This window comes from Penicillium soppii, assembly GCF_028829465.1.
Source record: "Penicillium soppii strain IBT 18220 chromosome Unknown utg000010l, whole genome shotgun sequence".
In the NCBI taxonomy this organism is placed as follows: Eukaryota; Fungi; Ascomycota; class Eurotiomycetes; order Eurotiales; family Aspergillaceae; genus Penicillium; species Penicillium soppii.
The window spans coordinates 3,066,984-3,082,833 of NW_026643240.1; the positions used below are offsets into that span (position 1 = coordinate 3,066,984).

The following is a 15,850-nucleotide window of genomic DNA, read 5'->3' on the forward strand; positions in this document are numbered from 1 at the left end:
TATCCCCCAATGCATTGATGATCATCATATCAAGCCAATTGAGAAGTAAATTGGACTTGGTCGAACTATATGTGATGGATATGCACCCCTTGCCTGCTTCATTGTTCACCATACCCATATGCCTGTTATATATAGGCAGCCTAGGCCATAGATAATTTTACATCTCTATTTGTTTTTCATTCCCAAGCGCATGCTATTGGTATTTAAGCAGATGTCTTAGCCTCATCGATGTGAGAACGTCATATTGTGTCCTTGTCTCGACCGTGTTGGGCGCTGATAGGTTGCCGTCCAGGTTTCGAACCCCAGTCAACTAAAAACCGCGATAAAGAGCTACCTTATACATTATGAGCCAATGATTTGTTTTTAAGCATTCAATAGAGAAAAAGCTATGGTCAATCAAATTCAGAATCCGTATGTGTCTCACTTCGGCTGGGAGTCGACTAACCCCGCCGACTTTCCTGTCTACATCATTCGTCAGCCGCGTTTTTTAGTCTGAGATATCTTCTTTTCCTCTCTTTCCTATGAATCGAATCACTTTATCTGAATTGCCTTTTCATAGCTATGTAGCACTGTCTGGCTGCCTCTTTCAGTAATGCTCATGCCTTATTTCATTACCTATCTCTTGGGATTTCAATCCTTAAGAGGTTATTTAGGAGATAATAAACACTTATTATCAATCTTGGGGCTATTGTTATTTTATAATTATAGTCTGTATACAGACTTTGTGGACACCATGTAATAGATCTGGACAGATGTCACTCAAAGGTATATAAAAGAAAACGAGAATCCAACTAAAAGATTTTCATTAAAGCGGGCAATCTATCACAGTGGCCGTCTAGAGCATCATTTCTAGATAGGGTATCAAAGAACTTCATAAATCATACAGAATCAAAGGAAAAAAAAGTGGATCAGTGTTGATCATGAGAAAGAAAAGAGGAGGGGGGACATAAGTGGAGAGACATCATCAAGCCGTAAATCATCTAGATCATGGAAGTCTCCAATGTGCGCGGACTCGAGCATGGTACAGACATGCCGTCTAGCACAGGAATCCGTGAAGATTGAGTGGTAGCGGAGCTTGCTTGCGGGGCATGGGGCGAATTTTGTTGATCTGCTGTGTCAGGAACATGATGCTGGGGAATGGGCATGTCCAAAGAGAAGCCGTTGTGGCCGCTATGCGTGAGACACCCGACACAGCTGCAATCACTGCCGCACTGGCAGCTGCCTGTAATGTCGGAGCAGGCGCTTGGCAGTCCGACAGGATATTCCAAGGTATAATACTCTGAGGGATGCATCAATTGCTGGCTCATATGGTGGTTCGTCGACAGAGGAGAGGAGTACCCGCTAGGTAAGTTGGAGCTGGGTTCCGAATAACCATTGAATGGATTCGGTTGGAAAGTATGATCCACAGACGGTGTGTTTTGCATAAAATAAGGGAACTGATTCGAAGGCGTCGAGCTTTGGAAGGGGGAGGGTTGATAGGTGTTGATAGCTTCGGAGTTTATGTCGTCGCCGTTGAACGTGATCATGGTACCCATTTCTTGAACATGCTTTCGAGTCGTCGTATTGAAAGGATGAGCTGCACATCCCAAGCACTGGCAATCTTCCCCGCAGCTACACTCGTGGCAAGGGTCCCCACCTGGTGCGCCAACGTAGGAAGACTGGAGGTTGTCAAACACAAATGGGTCCATGGAAGGCTCTGTGATTCCAAGTCCCTTCATTGTATTATGGTAGGACATGGACTGCGGTGACGTTACATTGAGGGACACCCCGTTGTGGGAGATTTGTGGCTGAGAGCGTGGCGGCAGCATTTCACCATACCCGTTTTGTGAAAATTGTGGGTGGTGATGCGCTTGCATGACTGAGGGCACATACTTCCCAGGCGTATTCACTGTCGGGTTGTGCCATGAAGTCATTTGGGGGTCGGCAAATTGCATGTAAGAATGACTATCCCAAGCAGCAGGTTGCTGGAATTGTTGCTTGTCAGGTTCGTTGTGCTCGGACTGGCTGGTTGTGGAAGATCGAGGCCCGCAGCAAGTTCCTCCATTCTGAACTGGGGTCGGGGCCGGGGCCGGGGTCGAATCCTGTACTTTGGGCTTTTGGGAACAGCAGCTCGACACTGGTGGGGACTGCGAGTCTTGCCTGGCAGGTTTGGGGGGGAGATCGCGCCTGGGCGGGTTGCGAAGCAGTAGGGGATGCGTATGATGCATCTAACTTTGACTGCAACGGGAAACTTGACAAAAAGTTGGGTGTTCCATCCTCAAACTTGAGATTATTTGGCATAGACTCTAAGGCTCGTGCAATGTTCTCAGGCGCTGCTTGCATGGTGCTCTGTCTTCTCCCGGACTTCTGAACTTTGCCCGGAGCTGGCGATGACGTTGAAATCATGGATGGTGTCGGGGACTGGGTGGATTCATTGGCATCCATAGGCACTTCATAGAGTGGCCGACACAAGCAAGATGAGCCTGAGGGAAGTCAGTACAATGAAATACACGTGGGTAAGTTTGCCGCCAAATCTATACCTTTCGGAATGCGAATCATCACAGCATATGTCTTCTGGCAGCTACATGTTCCTTTCGGGTGAGGGCATTTTGCAAGAGGGCGCCCGGCTTTAGGGACCTTCATCATGAGTCTGTCGAAGTGTTGACACTTCGACGATCGATGGCCTCGGATGCATGGTTCGCTATAACACTTCAGTCTGGTTTCATTCAAAATTAATGAAATGTTGTCCTACCACGACCACTTGGCGCCTTCTTCATCGAGAGGCATATTTGCAAAACGATATGTATGAGTCCGTGGAGTTGATGATCTGCAAGCTTGATTCGTAATGTCGCAACCCGCAGAGCTTTAACGCTTTACCCCGCGCATGCAATCGCCCGTTTCCACTAGGACCGTCAAATCGTATACGAAAAGACTAAGCCATATATGTACGTTGTTCTGGTTGTAGGTTGTTGAATCTCAAGAGGATGAGATCAGACGAGGGGTGGAGTCGGGACGGAACGAAGTGGATGTTTCAACGGCCGAAGGAGAGCAAAAACTTGACGTTGCAGCACCGATAAGAATAGCAAAGCAGTGGAACCGAGTCTCTGCTATCTATCACGAGTTCACCACGAGTTCAATCAAATCTGTAGAGAGAAAAGACGAAAAAGGTGCGGGGAGATCGTGTACCTGGGTCCATTAGGTAAGTCAGACAATGCCTTCCTAATCGGGTTTGGCGCCATTTTGAGTAATTGTTTCGATGACGATTGGCGATTTACTGCACTTTTCTGTCAACCATCTTCACAATGCCTGATACTCCCGAAAGTAATTCGTTCTTTACCGTTCCTGCTCCTATTAAACACCTTTTTGACAAATTCCCATTGACCGTCTATCCCGCCAACGAGATCCCTCAACGCTGTCGGCATGACAATGTTAACCAGCTGTTCGTGTTCACCGATGCGCTTGGTGCACGACAGGGCCGACCCTCTTTCAATCCGCAATGTCTAAAATGGCAGGTTCGTGTCATATATATCCGATGGTGTGACTATCCGCGTCGAATCCGTGCTAATTGACCTCGGTCTAGGCATACTTGAAATTCGTCGGAATCGACTTCGAGATCACTTCCTCTAATAACCACGCATCTCCAACTGGTGCCCTTCCTTTCCTTATTCCTTCGCTGCCTACAGACGCCTTGAGCCCGATTCCTTCACACAAGCTCCAGAAGTGGGCTATTGAACAAGTTCATTGCGAGGAGGAACAACAATTGAATCTGCGGTTCGAGGTGTATGCGTCGCTCATCGACCACCGGATACGCAATGCTTGGGTAGGCTGATATCCCCATTGTTGACAGCCATTTAAGCCAAAAGTACACAACTGACATGTGCAGTTATACATGCTTTACCTCGACAGCGAGAACTTCGACGCCGTCGCGCGTCGACTCTACGTGAACCCCGCAACCTCCAACTTGCTCGTACGCGCCGCTCTAGGCCACCAACTCCAACAGGCCGCCCGTGATGAGCTTCTAAAAACATCCCGATACATCGATGCCGCCGATCTGGAAGGCGATGCGAGTGGCGCATTTGAGGCACTATCGACCCTGCTCGGCGAAGACGAGCACTTCTTCGGTCGACCAAACCCAGGCCTCTTCGATGCCAGCGTCTTCGCCTACACACACTTGATCCTGGATAAAAATTTGGGATGGAAGCGCAACCGACTGGGACAATTGCTCAAAGGGCATCCCAACCTTGTACAACACCGTGACAGACTACTGAAATTCTTCTAAATGTATAACAACAACATGGGATTAGAATGGTCCCAAAAAATAATATCTCCTCTGATTTACCTCTCTATTCACATTACCAGCACAATTCCCGTCCCGAGGCCTTTTCACGGACTGACTAACTCGTCTTCCTGAAACAAACACCAAACCAAACCTTGACCCCAACCCATTTCTTTGCCCTCGGCCCCAGCACAAGCCCCAAACTCTCATCCACCCCTCGAACCAGCACCCCGTCGCCATGATCTCCATTTTCACTTGCTCCAGAAATCTCCTGGACTGAGAATCCTGCATCCTGGGCTGCCTCCAAAACCTCGGGAATAGTATGACAATAACTCGTAGGCCTAATCTTGACTCCACTCTGTGGATCAGTGAACCCAGCTTGGCTTCGCATGCCCATTTCAGCATGCATGTTCGTCACCAGAAGATACCCGCCAGGTCTCATGATTGCCGACGCAGCCACAAAGAATAGTGCAAGCGGGATGTGCTCTAGCACAAGCGTTGATATCACACCTGCAGCTCCTTTGCCTAGGGAAGGCGGCAAGTGGGGCAATGATACAGGTTGCAGGAGATCGATAATCCCTAAAGACACCTCTTGTGGGATTTCCCGTTTCGTCGCATACTCCTTGATTGCACCCCGCGCTACTTCTAGCATGCCGGGTGAAGCATCGAGCCCAACAACATTGAAGGTATCGGTTTTGTTGGCGGACAGGATGTCGAGTAATTGTATTGTGTTCCGACCTGTGCCACATCCCAAATCTACTAAACTGGGTTTGGAGGTTCCTGTTTCTGACTGGTCCTGCACGTGGGTCTTAACGCAATCGAGGAATCGAGGGAGTAGAGAGCGCATCTCGATTGTGTCAAGGCGTTGAAGAAAATTCCCATCTGTGTCGTAGACCTGTTGGTTTGTGTCAGTATAATGGCATGGCAAATAAACAGAAAATATACACACCTCTGCCCATTTGTCGTATGCTTCAACCGTGTTCACATACTGCGTTGACTGGGATGCCGCGGATGTATCATTTGCCAGTAAATCCTGAATGGTAGCCATATTGTATATTCGTAAAAACGAAGAGAAGCATTATCCAGTCCCGAGACTTTGCGGGGATTATCTACTACCTGCCCTCTCCACTTTCCATCGGGCCTTTCGTGAAGTAAAGTCCGATTCGAACTGAGTCATATCATTTTTGTGACTCATGCTAATCTATTGTAAGCTTTTCCACTCAATTGGATTAAATGTAATATCGCTATTCATTGTAGAGCTATTTCTATACATCTTGGAGAGCGCAAAACAGGGCCCCATCAGGGTGCTTCTCCTCGTCTCTAGGGCCGTAGAGACAACTCAGACTCTCTCTTGTTTTGACTGCGAGCCAAGAAAGAACCAGGATGGCAAATCCACAAAACGAATCCCGTCAGTGCCATGAGACATGCATCGAATATATAAAGAAGATATTCTCTCCGCATGATGAAACCATCATTACCCTCGACGAACTCGACCACTCGGAAGACAGACCGCACAAGGATAAGCAAACAAGCAATATAAAGAGCCCACATGATAGATTCCCAGGTCATTCTCGTTCTCGCATCGCGAGAGTCAGAGATTGGGGAGAGGTTAACGTAACCCGATCGTTTCTTCACACGCCAGTGGAAAATAGCGGAAACAACCACGAAGAATCCGAAGAAGAGAAGCTGTACAATAAGGCCACCAACGACAATGTTTGCACCTGTGTCCATTGCAGATAAAGTTCCTGCAGCCATATAGCCGCCACCTGTTCACGATCAGTATTCTATAGTACCTAGCAAGACAGGGAACGTTAGAAGGCACGTACCTCCGCATTGCAGCAAAAATGAGATTATGTCCCCAACCACAAAGATCTTTGTTAGAAACCGGACCGGTACAAGGGAGATATCCTCGGCCTCGAGTTTCACGATGATTCTCCCAAGAGTCATGTAAATCGAAGCGGCGAAAAGAGGAGGAGCCACTAGGATCAACATAGTTTGGACAATGTACGGACCTAGCGCTTTGGTGTCAAAGTGGGAAAAGATCCGAGCAATATATCCAGCGCATTCCACTAATGAGATACTATGTCAACGGCCTGTCCAGAAAGGTTGTCACGGGGAATTTCTTACGAAGAAGGCCCACGAGAAAGGGAATGAAGAAAAAAGAGCGATGTTTTATCAGTCGGATCAAATGTAGAACTGACAATCCAACGAAAACTACGCCAAAGATTGCTGCGGCGGGAATGGAAGGCGTATAACGATAGAGGGCGTATTCAATTCCGCCATTGCTGTTGGTGTCGCTCATCTTACACAGAGGGAATGCTAGAATGGAAAATTAAGGGAAATGATAGATGCATACCTCCGAGATAAGAATGAAAAGGCTGTTATATACATAATTGGGCATGCTCAGATCCATGGATAGCCAGCAAAATTGAATCGAAAATAGAAAAACTTTGATACTACAATGCGTGAATGCGAAGATGCGAAGATGCGAAAATACGAGAATACGAGAATACGATGCTTAAAATTTCAAGTCTCCACCAGACAGACTATGCAGACTTTCTTGCCTATTTGATGAACATCCGAGGCTATGTAAAAACCTTTATATTAGCTCACTGCCCAAGGTCGTACAAACTGAGGTCAAAGATCTTTGGCAAGTGCTGGTGTTTTGAAGAAGGACGAAGTTTGGACATCAACAGAGCTGGAAAGTGAGCAGAGCAAGTAGTTTGACCAGGAGTATAATTATACTGAAACTGACACGGAAGCTTCGCAAAGGTATATATATATAATAGACAATCTGAGCAGTGATGCCAGCGCTTCAATCTTATGGAGACATCGAACGCAAATTTTCAGATATGACAATCGCGCTTCTATTCCCACTCATTCTCCTAAATTCCCGAGTGCATGAATATGTTCATATATGCATATGTAGTTTCGAGAGATCGGTAGAAAAGAGTCTAGTGCCTGAGGCATTGAACCTTAAGCTTATTCAAATCTAAGTTCCCGGGAAAATCCCGTTCACCTATGCATGTGTCCAACGCTCCTTTTGAATACCTTATGATCAGTCAGAAAAAAACGCAGCATACATTTAATGCGACTGGACCATGCAGCGACATTCATCGTACGAAAGTACAGATCTCGCTACAAGCTCAAGCCCGAAGCCTCTTCGGCCCCATCACAGAATCAGCCACACTAAATCGCGAAATGGGTGTTACACATGCAAGGGGCGCCGGGTAAAGGTAATCCAGTGCGCAATAAAATACTCCATCATCATCTGACATATTGCCAGTGCGATGAACAAAGACCAATCTGCGGCGCCTGTTCTGTTCGGGGCAGTCAATGCACCTTCCCAAGCCCAGGAAGCACAAGGAACAAACCAAGGCGCCCTGTCTCTCATAATACCAATGGACTAGTGCCAGGTAAATGTGACCACGCAGCAGGGAGAAATGGCAACGAGCAAGCTATCAGTCCCTTGAGTTTCAACATGGGTCCTGTCGGAACACCAACTCAGCAGACCGAGACCCCGAGTCACTTGAACATGAATGACTTGAACTTACTCCAACACTATATTATGCATACATCGAAGAAGATGTCAATCGACCGTGCCAAATCTTTGGTGTGGGAGCGCGTTTTCCCGGACATAGCCAGCACAAACGAGTTCTTGATGCACCTGCTCTTGGCGCTGGCTGGTCTTGATATCCTGACCAGAGATTCACTGGGTTGTCAAACTCAGCATGACGCAACCAGGTCATCTGATTTATCTACTCGGAATTTGAAATTAGCCAAGCTGAAAGTCGTGATCGAGCACCACCAATTAGGTCTGAAGGGACTCCAAGAGGAGCTTTGGAATACCAGTGAATCAAATGCGGAACTATTGATGACAGGGTCTATGTTGATTGTTGGCTTTGCATTTGCATCTCTTCGAGTGGGAAATCTGAACCCCGAACCACAGCCATCACCTACGATCCCGTATTCAAGCCCGGAGAATGCCGACAACAATAATGCGGGAAAACCGCACACTCATTGGCTCCGTCTTGTGCGTGGTGTCTCATCCATCACACAGCAGCACTGGATGACACTCAAAAGAGGACGATGCAGAGCTTTACTGCAATTCCGAAATTCTCATGAAGACTGGAAACTTTGCCGGTCACAATTAGATGGGATTGTGCCTGATGGGATACGATCGAAAATCTCAAAGTTTGCATCGGGTGCGAGCCAGGCGGTCTCTAATCTGCAGACTTTCCTTGACGCCTTCAAATCAACCGAACAATTCCCCACTGATTCCGAGGAAAGCAGCATTCTTCAGGAGCAGCATCATGCACTTACTGTCATCGAAGATATGTACATGCGGGTTCTATATGCCCTCCAGCTGCAAAAAGTTGAACCGCAGAGCTCATCAGATCTTGATGCTCAGGCCGAGATTGAAGCGGCAGCTGTAACTTCGTGGCCGATGCTTGTTTCTCAAGGTTTTATATCTTCATTAGAGTCATACGAACACATTAGGGTCATGGAGGGTCTGTCATTTACGATCCTGGCCCACCTTTATCTGACTCTCTCTATCTTGGAGAACACTTGGTATCTTGGTGCTACCTTTGATAATGAGATTGTGAAAATCAACAAACTAGTTGCTGGTTTGAACGATGGCCAATTGAAAAAGCTGATGGAATGGCCGATGGAAGTGATTCGATCCCCTTGACCATGTATAGTTCAACCTTGGAGTTAATAAGTATAATATGGAAACGGCATACACACCAAAATAATTATTCGGACGTACGCAAATATATAGATGGAGCCTTACGGGAAAATCTTAGTCATTATCATGTGTATGGGATTTTGAAATAGTGTTAGAGAAGAGTCGTACATGATCATGCCACCATTAGAGAGACAGGGAAACGACTGTAGGATAAAAGCCCGAGGGCACTGGAGAGCACACAGTTCCAGAATGGGAGTAAAAAGAGCACAAAGACAGGCCAAAGAGAGACATCAGTACAGGAAATCGAATGAATGCCGTACCGGACGGAACATAAGTCAAAGGCTGAAAAGCGAGAGTAGAGAAAAAGAGGATAAAAAGAAGGGAAAGAAAAAAAGAAGAAAAACAACACCACCAATTAGTCGCAACGGGCATCGCGGATAGTTGGTCATGACACAGTGAGTCTATTATCGCCAATAAAGTCATTTAGTAAACAGTTGCACCAAAAGGAGCGGTCTCCTTCAGGTCCTCGACGAGATCCTCGACGTTATTCAGATATCTCCCCAGAAGAGCCTGCTTCTCGTCCGTTGTGCGGGTATCACGACTCATCATGCTTGCGGCGGTTGCCGCGGCATGCGCACTGCGCGAGAGAGCGGCATTGGATAGCTTGCTAGGGCTGCGCTGCAGACCCGGCGGTGGAGAGGTAGGTGCTGGCGTTGAAGTTTCGGGCATCAGGTAGAAGTATAAAAACTCGACGAGCTTGAGCTTGACTTCGCGGGATGTACCGCGTTGCTTGAAAAGTGATGTCACTGTGAGCAGGCCGTCGAGGTCTTCGAATGTGCGGGTGTTTGCTGGGCAGTCCAGTAGAGCAGTGACGAGAGTGAGAAGGGTTGCTGACTGCACGGCTGGGCAGTTTATTGGATCGAGGAGATCGAGGAGGAGGTTCATGTAGATTTCGCGGGCGAAGAGAGAGCGCGAGCCTGGGTGGAGGAGGAGAGAGCCTTGGATTAGGTCGAGGGCACAGACTATCAGCATGTCGTTTGTGCCGTTGCTGCCGCGGCCGAGGAGATGTTCGAGACAAGATACTAGGCGCATTGCAACTGGGTGGGTTAGTGGACGGACTGGGTGGGTTGAAAACTTTGGAGACATACCATTCCATTGGAAGCTTTCCTGTAGCTTGGAGAATTCTCGGAAGGCGGGATCATCTCGTAGTTCTGATAGTGCTTTTGGCACTGGTTGTGGGATATCGGGGGACATGCGTGACCTCCGTTTGTCGGCGACGGGTTTAGATTTTGAAAGACATATTGAAGCCAATAGTCCTTCAACCTGGCGCAATCCTTTGCGGACTTTGCTAGGCTCATATGAGGAGAGGTAATCAAATGAATGAGCTAGTAAAGCCTCCATTGATAAATCAGATGCAGGTGAAGTTTAATAAACAAAAAGTGAGCTGTTCAACAGCCTTATAAAAAGAAAGAAAGGACGACGTTCATAGTTTTAAAACAAAAAAAACGAGAGAGTGGAGTTCAGTGGTCCGTGTTTGGGGCTGATGTCAAGTGAAGTAAAAATAAGGGAGGTCATAAAGGGTACGACGGCGCATAACCTCATCGTTGCCCCAGACAACCATGCAATAACCAAGGAACTCATCACGCACTTGTGGTTCTTAGCTAGTTAGATCGACCCCATGGCGTCAATCATATTGTTAGGTTAACGTTAAATTTAGCGATATCCTTGCCTGATCCTTGTTTTGGGCGGAAATCTGGACCGAGTGTATATTGACCTTCTTTACCGCTACGGATATCCCCGTTGCTACGTACTCTCCAGGGCTTTTTCGTGTTTCTACCTAATTACGCCCTTGGGTTCCACTACTTAACTAGCTTTTAAATAAATTTTATTATGACCTATCACATATTTGCCGTCGCATATCAAATTGACTTATCTCAATTTACTACCAGTACAAAATATTTTACTCATTAACTATTTGCTATTTGCTACCTTACTCCAGACAAATCGACAAATCATTCCTGATTAGTAATATAAAACGTCGACTGGACCCGTGACCGTCAATCCCGACAGTTTGGGTTGAAATGTGATCCCGTGACTATGGGCCGAGGTGCCCAAGCCCTGGAGAGAGATATAGCTGATGTCATATCATTAACCCCTCCATCCCCACAACCATGAATTCACCCCTACAACCCCCGAGTCCTGTCCCTCAGCGCATCAGCTCTGCCGGTGCGACCATTACAAATGGCAGTTTCTCCCGATGTAAACTATCGATGACAGACGAGGAGCCGAAGAAGACTAGACACCGGCGAAATAAGTCTAGCTTCGATGGCACAAAATACAAAGATGGAACGTGGTCCGCGAAAAACGAGAAAATTCTCGTAGGCCCATATGACTACATGCACGAGCATCCCGGCAAAGATGTTCGTCGCCAGCTGATCGACGCATTCAACGCCTGGCTTCAGGTCCCCGAGAAGAGCTTAGTAATCATCACGAAGGTGGTGACCATGCTGCATACCGCGTCACTTCTCATCGACGACGTCGAAGACAACTCCCTTCTCCGTCGCGGAATCCCCGTTGCTCATAATATCTTTGGTACGGCGCAAACAATAAATTCCGCAAACTATGTCTACTTCCTTGCTCTCCAAGAGTTACAACAACTCAACAACCCGGCCGCGATCGATATTTACATCAAGGAGATGCTTAATCTTCACCGCGGACAAGGAATGGACCTCTTCTGGCGTGACACCCTGACCTGCCCCACTGAAGACGAATACCTCGAAATGGTGGGCAACAAGACAGGTGGTCTCTTCCGACTTGCCGTTAAGCTCATGCAGGCCGAGAGCAACACGGGCAAAGACTGCGTCACTTTGGTCAATGTTATGGGTCTGATCTTCCAAATCTGCGATGATTACCTAAATCTCTCGAATACCGCGTATACACAGAATAAAGGGCTTTGCGAGGATCTAACCGAGGGCAAATTCTCCTATCTTATTATTCATAGCATTCGATCCAACCCGTCCAATCATCAGCTGCTCAATATTCTCAAGCAGAAGACTAGGGACGATGAGGTGAAACGCTATGCTATGCAATATATGGAAAGCACGGGAAGCTTTGCGTACACGAAGGAGGTCGTGAAAGGGTTGAGAGCGCAAGCACTTCAGTTGATTGAAAAGATCGATGCAACGCCGAGCAATGGTGCCGGCGGCACGTTGGTGCGTGGCATCGTGGATAAGATCGTGGAAACAACGCTTGGAGATTCCACACGCGCTAATTGAGCATTTTGCTTGAGATCTTGGGTTTGCGCTGGCCGCGTGTTTATTATCGGGCATATACCCTTCATTTGCTTACAGGCTTGTCTATGTGTATACGCGACTAGCTATCAACATTTACGACGACACGATTTATGTCACACTTTCCACTTGAAAAATGGCTGAAACAGTGCCAAGATTGAACTCGTTATATTAATGTAAATGGTACAGATTCATTAGGAACAATGTCATGTTCATGTAGGTCCACGGGTATATCCAAAATCCCTGCTATCATGAGTCGTGTCCAGGCGAAGCCTAGATCTAGAAACGCGAGACCGAAAAGCGCCAACTTCGCCAACATATGCTCGCAAATATGCGTCTATATATGCGGGAAACACCAACCACGAACTCGCTCACATAACCACACAGCAAGCCTTCTCCAGCTTGCGGAGAACCTTGGGCAGCATCTTCTTGGCAAACTCCTCGATCTCGTCGGGTTGTTGCTGTTGCTGCTGTTGGTGGCCTTGTTGGTGGCCTTGTTGGTGGCCTTGTTGGTGGCCCTGTTGTCCCTGGTGTCCCTGGTACCCTTGCTGCTGGCCAGGGTAGCCACCGTGACCCTGCTGGGGCGCATGGTGACCAGTCGACGGGGGCATGACGGCCTCGCCACCGGTAAGGTTTATGTAAATGCGACCGGCATTGTCTTCAGTCGCATATTGCAGGCCCAGCTCTTGGCACACCTGCTCGACACGGGGCTTGATTTTCTGGATGTGGTTGGCGGAGTGGTTTCCCTTGCCGACAATACTAGGAGATATGTTAGCCGAACTCACAATCTACAATATTGTGTTGCCGTGCTGGACTTTTCGCGACTTACACATGCAAATGATTTTGCCCATGCTGCTTGGCGTACTTAATCCGCTCTTCCAGGATCTCCTCCGCCTCCTCGACAAACTGACCATGCAGATCGATGGTGTCGGCCGCAACGCGTCCGTTTGAGTTGTTCTCACGGAAGATGAACTCTGAGGCTTGCTTGTTATACTCCTCCATCTTGCGGCCGTGGGCCTTTCCCTCCTCGGACAGCTGCTTGGCACCGGCGCCATCGCCGCTCGAATAGGCTTCCTTCGACTAAAAGGTGACACACGTTAGCCTAATCCAATGCGAATGATTGGCGACTGAAACTGAAAAGAAGTATCGCATACCCGTCCGAAACATTGACCGCGCTTAGCGGCCTCCTGGCGGGCCAGATCACGGAGACGATCGTACTCCGCCTCCGCGTCGCTACTGTTGTCATGGTTGAAGGCTGTAATTTGTTAGATAATGCAATTGCATGAAGATCGACGCGCTTACCCCTAGGGCCCATGTGGGACATTTCGTGCGACATGACTGTTCAATTCCCCTGAATAGGCTGAGATGATAAGGGAAGAAGGGGAATCTTTAATAAAAGTGGGGAAAGACCCGAAAACCCGAAAAATCAGATCGATCGCCTTTTTTCCCCCTTGGAACAGGGACTACTATATAGTTCGCCACCGCCTAATTCACCGCTTCTCAAAATACCGTATCTATATCCTTGCATCGTTGATCCCTCACTGTTAAGAGCTTTTTTTTTATTTGTACATTACTCAGTTCGTAGACTGAGCTCACGCGGTGGGCTACAGAGGGCCATTAGCCAGTCATTGCCAAAGAATGAGACGAAAACTTTGTTGTTCAAAATTCGATTGCTTCCTGTTCGTGCATAGCGCTATTCAGGAGTGACTACTACGAACTCGATAATTTGTAGCAAAAAGCTTGACACTGAGCCTCTCTAACCAAGGAAAAAAAATGCTGAAATCCGGCCAGATGATGCTAGCTGAGGTAGATGTGAAAGAATGACTGATTCTCCACAATTGGCCCTCATTTTTGGCAGTGAGATAGTATCTAGGTGGGATTTATAATGAGAAAACAAGTACGAAAAAAAGATATGTATGTATGCATGCGTGTATGTAGACACCTATGGAGAATCCCGTTGACATCTTATAGCAACGTTTGAATAGAGACTGATTTTCTGCCAGGTGAACCTGGGAAATCGGTGCATTATGCACTAGGATCTGGTTTCCCCCGATCGCCGAACCACGGGTCTTTTCTTTATAGTTACAATTTCCATATGTGCTGTATGTACATTGTGTGCACGTTGTGTACCAATCCTAATAGCATTGTAAGAATTAGTAAATGTAGTATATGGCTCAAGCATGCAACTACACTAGTACACTGAATCGGGTGTAAACGCGTGGATAAACTGGAGATGATCTACAATGTGTGCAGTTTGTCAGTGACCAAAAGCAGGTACAATACCTAGGTACCGCTAAGTATCGGTATTGAATTTGCTAGATATCAGACTAAAGCCATTGGACTCAATAGTCTCACGCTATTGCCACGAGGCAGTGGGGACTAATATCAACGAGAAGCATAGGAAGACGGTTAAAAAGTACTAGTCAGTGGGTCGACCAGTACAAATCCAGGAGATAAACTTCATATGCGAAATTCCCCTAGCCTGTCCGCGAAGGTTTCCAAATTTGGATCTCTGCTGACAGATCTTCTTTCCAATTTCCTGACGCGATACACTGCGTTATACAATATTGTATTAGGTGAGTACCAGGTGCGACGGTCAGTGTCGGACTATTGTGTGGCTAGGGCTCCACTGTAATGGATCCACGGATGTGCAGCGTCGGATACCTGTGTGTCGGGTTTTCCGTACAATTTGTAAGTATATCAATGACTTCCTGTAACAGAAATGTTCAAAGGACTGAACAGGGATTTATGGACTGAGGGGCTGGCTGGCTGATCTGATTGGACTCCTGGGGCTGAGACTAAAATTCAGCCTTTTCTTTGTTTAGACTGGAACTGAAACCTGAGACGACAGAAGAGAAGGTCAGACCTTCTGGAACAACACTGGTGTGGGGTGTAGAAACTTGACTTGCATTAGGGAAAATAATACACTTCTCCAGACCCGCCTTATCATTACAAGATTGTAAGTATACATATGAGTGAGTGTGTGGTGTGATGTTGTAGGTATGTATTTTGATATTGCTAGTTTTGCTCTCCACACGATCTGCACGCCTAAAGGAGTCCACCGGGGTTGCGTTTATGCAGGATGCCTGCAAATATATTGTATACATTACAATATTGCACATATACTTAAGAGCCATATGTGTATATGATCCTATATACTGTATAGAAATATAGATTGCTAGAATTAAAATATCCTGCAGCTACATTACAGCCCTGTATATGCAATCGCAAGTTACAGATAAATTACACAAACCAGACCAATACCACAGTAAACAGCAAAAGGGGTTACTAGGCCCTTGTCAATCAACCCCACATCGCCCAATCAGATTTGCCCAGATCCCGGGCTGGTATTGGCCTGTAATTCAGTCTGTAATTAAAACATTGCATCAATTCGGTACCCGAGCGGTACCCCTAATCACCTGCAATTATCTGCTATATCGCGTGGTATTGCACTGGTATCCCCTTTCTGCTGCTGAAACTTTCCCAATTTCCCCCTCAGTCTTGCCCCTTACCTTTGAACCTTTGTGTTTCTATCATCCCTTCTCTTTCTTTTTCTCTCTCTTCTCCAGATTGGGTTCTGTCTGAATTCTTCTGATTCTTCCTTTCTTTTTGGTT

At 47.0% G+C, this 15,850-nt stretch overlaps 8 protein-coding genes across 8 annotated transcripts; 3 read left to right on the forward strand and 5 right to left on the reverse strand.

The window, feature by feature from the left end:
- Positions 1 to 980: 980 nt before the first annotated feature.
- On the reverse strand, positions 981 to 2,622 carry N7529_011821 (uncharacterized protein; the record flags this gene model as incomplete). The annotated part of the gene is made up of 4 exons (XM_057247347.1): positions 981 to 2,000; positions 2,052 to 2,086; positions 2,118 to 2,462; positions 2,520 to 2,622. 4 exons carry the CDS (start codon positions 2,620 to 2,622, stop codon positions 981 to 983), a joined length of 1,503 nt encoding a protein of 500 aa, XP_057092696.1.
- A 659-nt stretch (positions 2,623 to 3,281) lies between these two features.
- Positions 3,282 to 4,258, forward strand: N7529_011822 (putative mitochondrial outer membrane protein (Sam35); the record flags this gene model as incomplete). The annotated part of the gene is made up of 3 exons (XM_057247348.1): positions 3,282 to 3,491; positions 3,560 to 3,799; positions 3,863 to 4,258. The coding sequence occupies 3 exons, from the start codon at positions 3,282 to 3,284 to the stop codon at positions 4,256 to 4,258; spliced, it is 846 nt and encodes a 281-aa protein (XP_057092697.1).
- A 115-nt stretch (positions 4,259 to 4,373) lies between these two features.
- Positions 4,374 to 5,303, reverse strand: N7529_011823 (class I SAM-dependent DNA methyltransferase; the record flags this gene model as incomplete). Its single annotated transcript, XM_057247349.1, has 2 exons — positions 4,374 to 5,150; positions 5,205 to 5,303. 2 exons carry the CDS (start codon positions 5,301 to 5,303, stop codon positions 4,374 to 4,376), a joined length of 876 nt encoding a protein of 291 aa, XP_057092698.1.
- A 272-nt stretch (positions 5,304 to 5,575) lies between these two features.
- On the reverse strand, positions 5,576 to 6,557 carry N7529_011824 (RTA1 domain-containing protein; the record flags this gene model as incomplete). The annotated part of the gene is made up of 3 exons (XM_057247350.1): positions 5,576 to 6,021; positions 6,082 to 6,324; positions 6,383 to 6,557. The coding sequence occupies 3 exons, from the start codon at positions 6,555 to 6,557 to the stop codon at positions 5,576 to 5,578; spliced, it is 864 nt and encodes a 287-aa protein (XP_057092699.1).
- A 799-nt stretch (positions 6,558 to 7,356) lies between these two features.
- N7529_011825 (Zn(II)2Cys6 transcription factor domain-containing protein) lies at positions 7,357 to 8,948 on the forward strand (the record flags this gene model as incomplete). Its single annotated transcript, XM_057247351.1, has 2 exons — positions 7,357 to 7,491; positions 7,542 to 8,948. 2 exons carry the CDS (start codon positions 7,357 to 7,359, stop codon positions 8,946 to 8,948), a joined length of 1,542 nt encoding a protein of 513 aa, XP_057092700.1.
- Positions 8,949 to 9,428: 480 nt separating this feature from the next.
- On the reverse strand, positions 9,429 to 10,346 carry N7529_011826 (cell division control protein 14; the record flags this gene model as incomplete). Its single annotated transcript, XM_057247352.1, has 2 exons — positions 9,429 to 10,042; positions 10,094 to 10,346. The coding sequence occupies 2 exons, from the start codon at positions 10,344 to 10,346 to the stop codon at positions 9,429 to 9,431; spliced, it is 867 nt and encodes a 288-aa protein (XP_057092701.1).
- Positions 10,347 to 11,116: 770 nt separating this feature from the next.
- On the forward strand, positions 11,117 to 12,220 carry N7529_011827 (FPP/GGPP synthase family protein; the record flags this gene model as incomplete). Its single annotated transcript, XM_057247353.1, has 1 exon — positions 11,117 to 12,220. The coding sequence occupies one exon, from the start codon at positions 11,117 to 11,119 to the stop codon at positions 12,218 to 12,220; it is 1,104 nt and encodes a 367-aa protein (XP_057092702.1).
- A 386-nt stretch (positions 12,221 to 12,606) lies between these two features.
- N7529_011828 (Smr domain-containing protein) lies at positions 12,607 to 13,571 on the reverse strand (the record flags this gene model as incomplete). The annotated part of the gene is made up of 4 exons (XM_057247354.1): positions 12,607 to 12,994; positions 13,065 to 13,315; positions 13,390 to 13,490; positions 13,538 to 13,571. The coding sequence occupies 4 exons, from the start codon at positions 13,569 to 13,571 to the stop codon at positions 12,607 to 12,609; spliced, it is 774 nt and encodes a 257-aa protein (XP_057092703.1).
- Between the last annotated feature and the right edge of the window lie 2,279 nt (positions 13,572 to 15,850).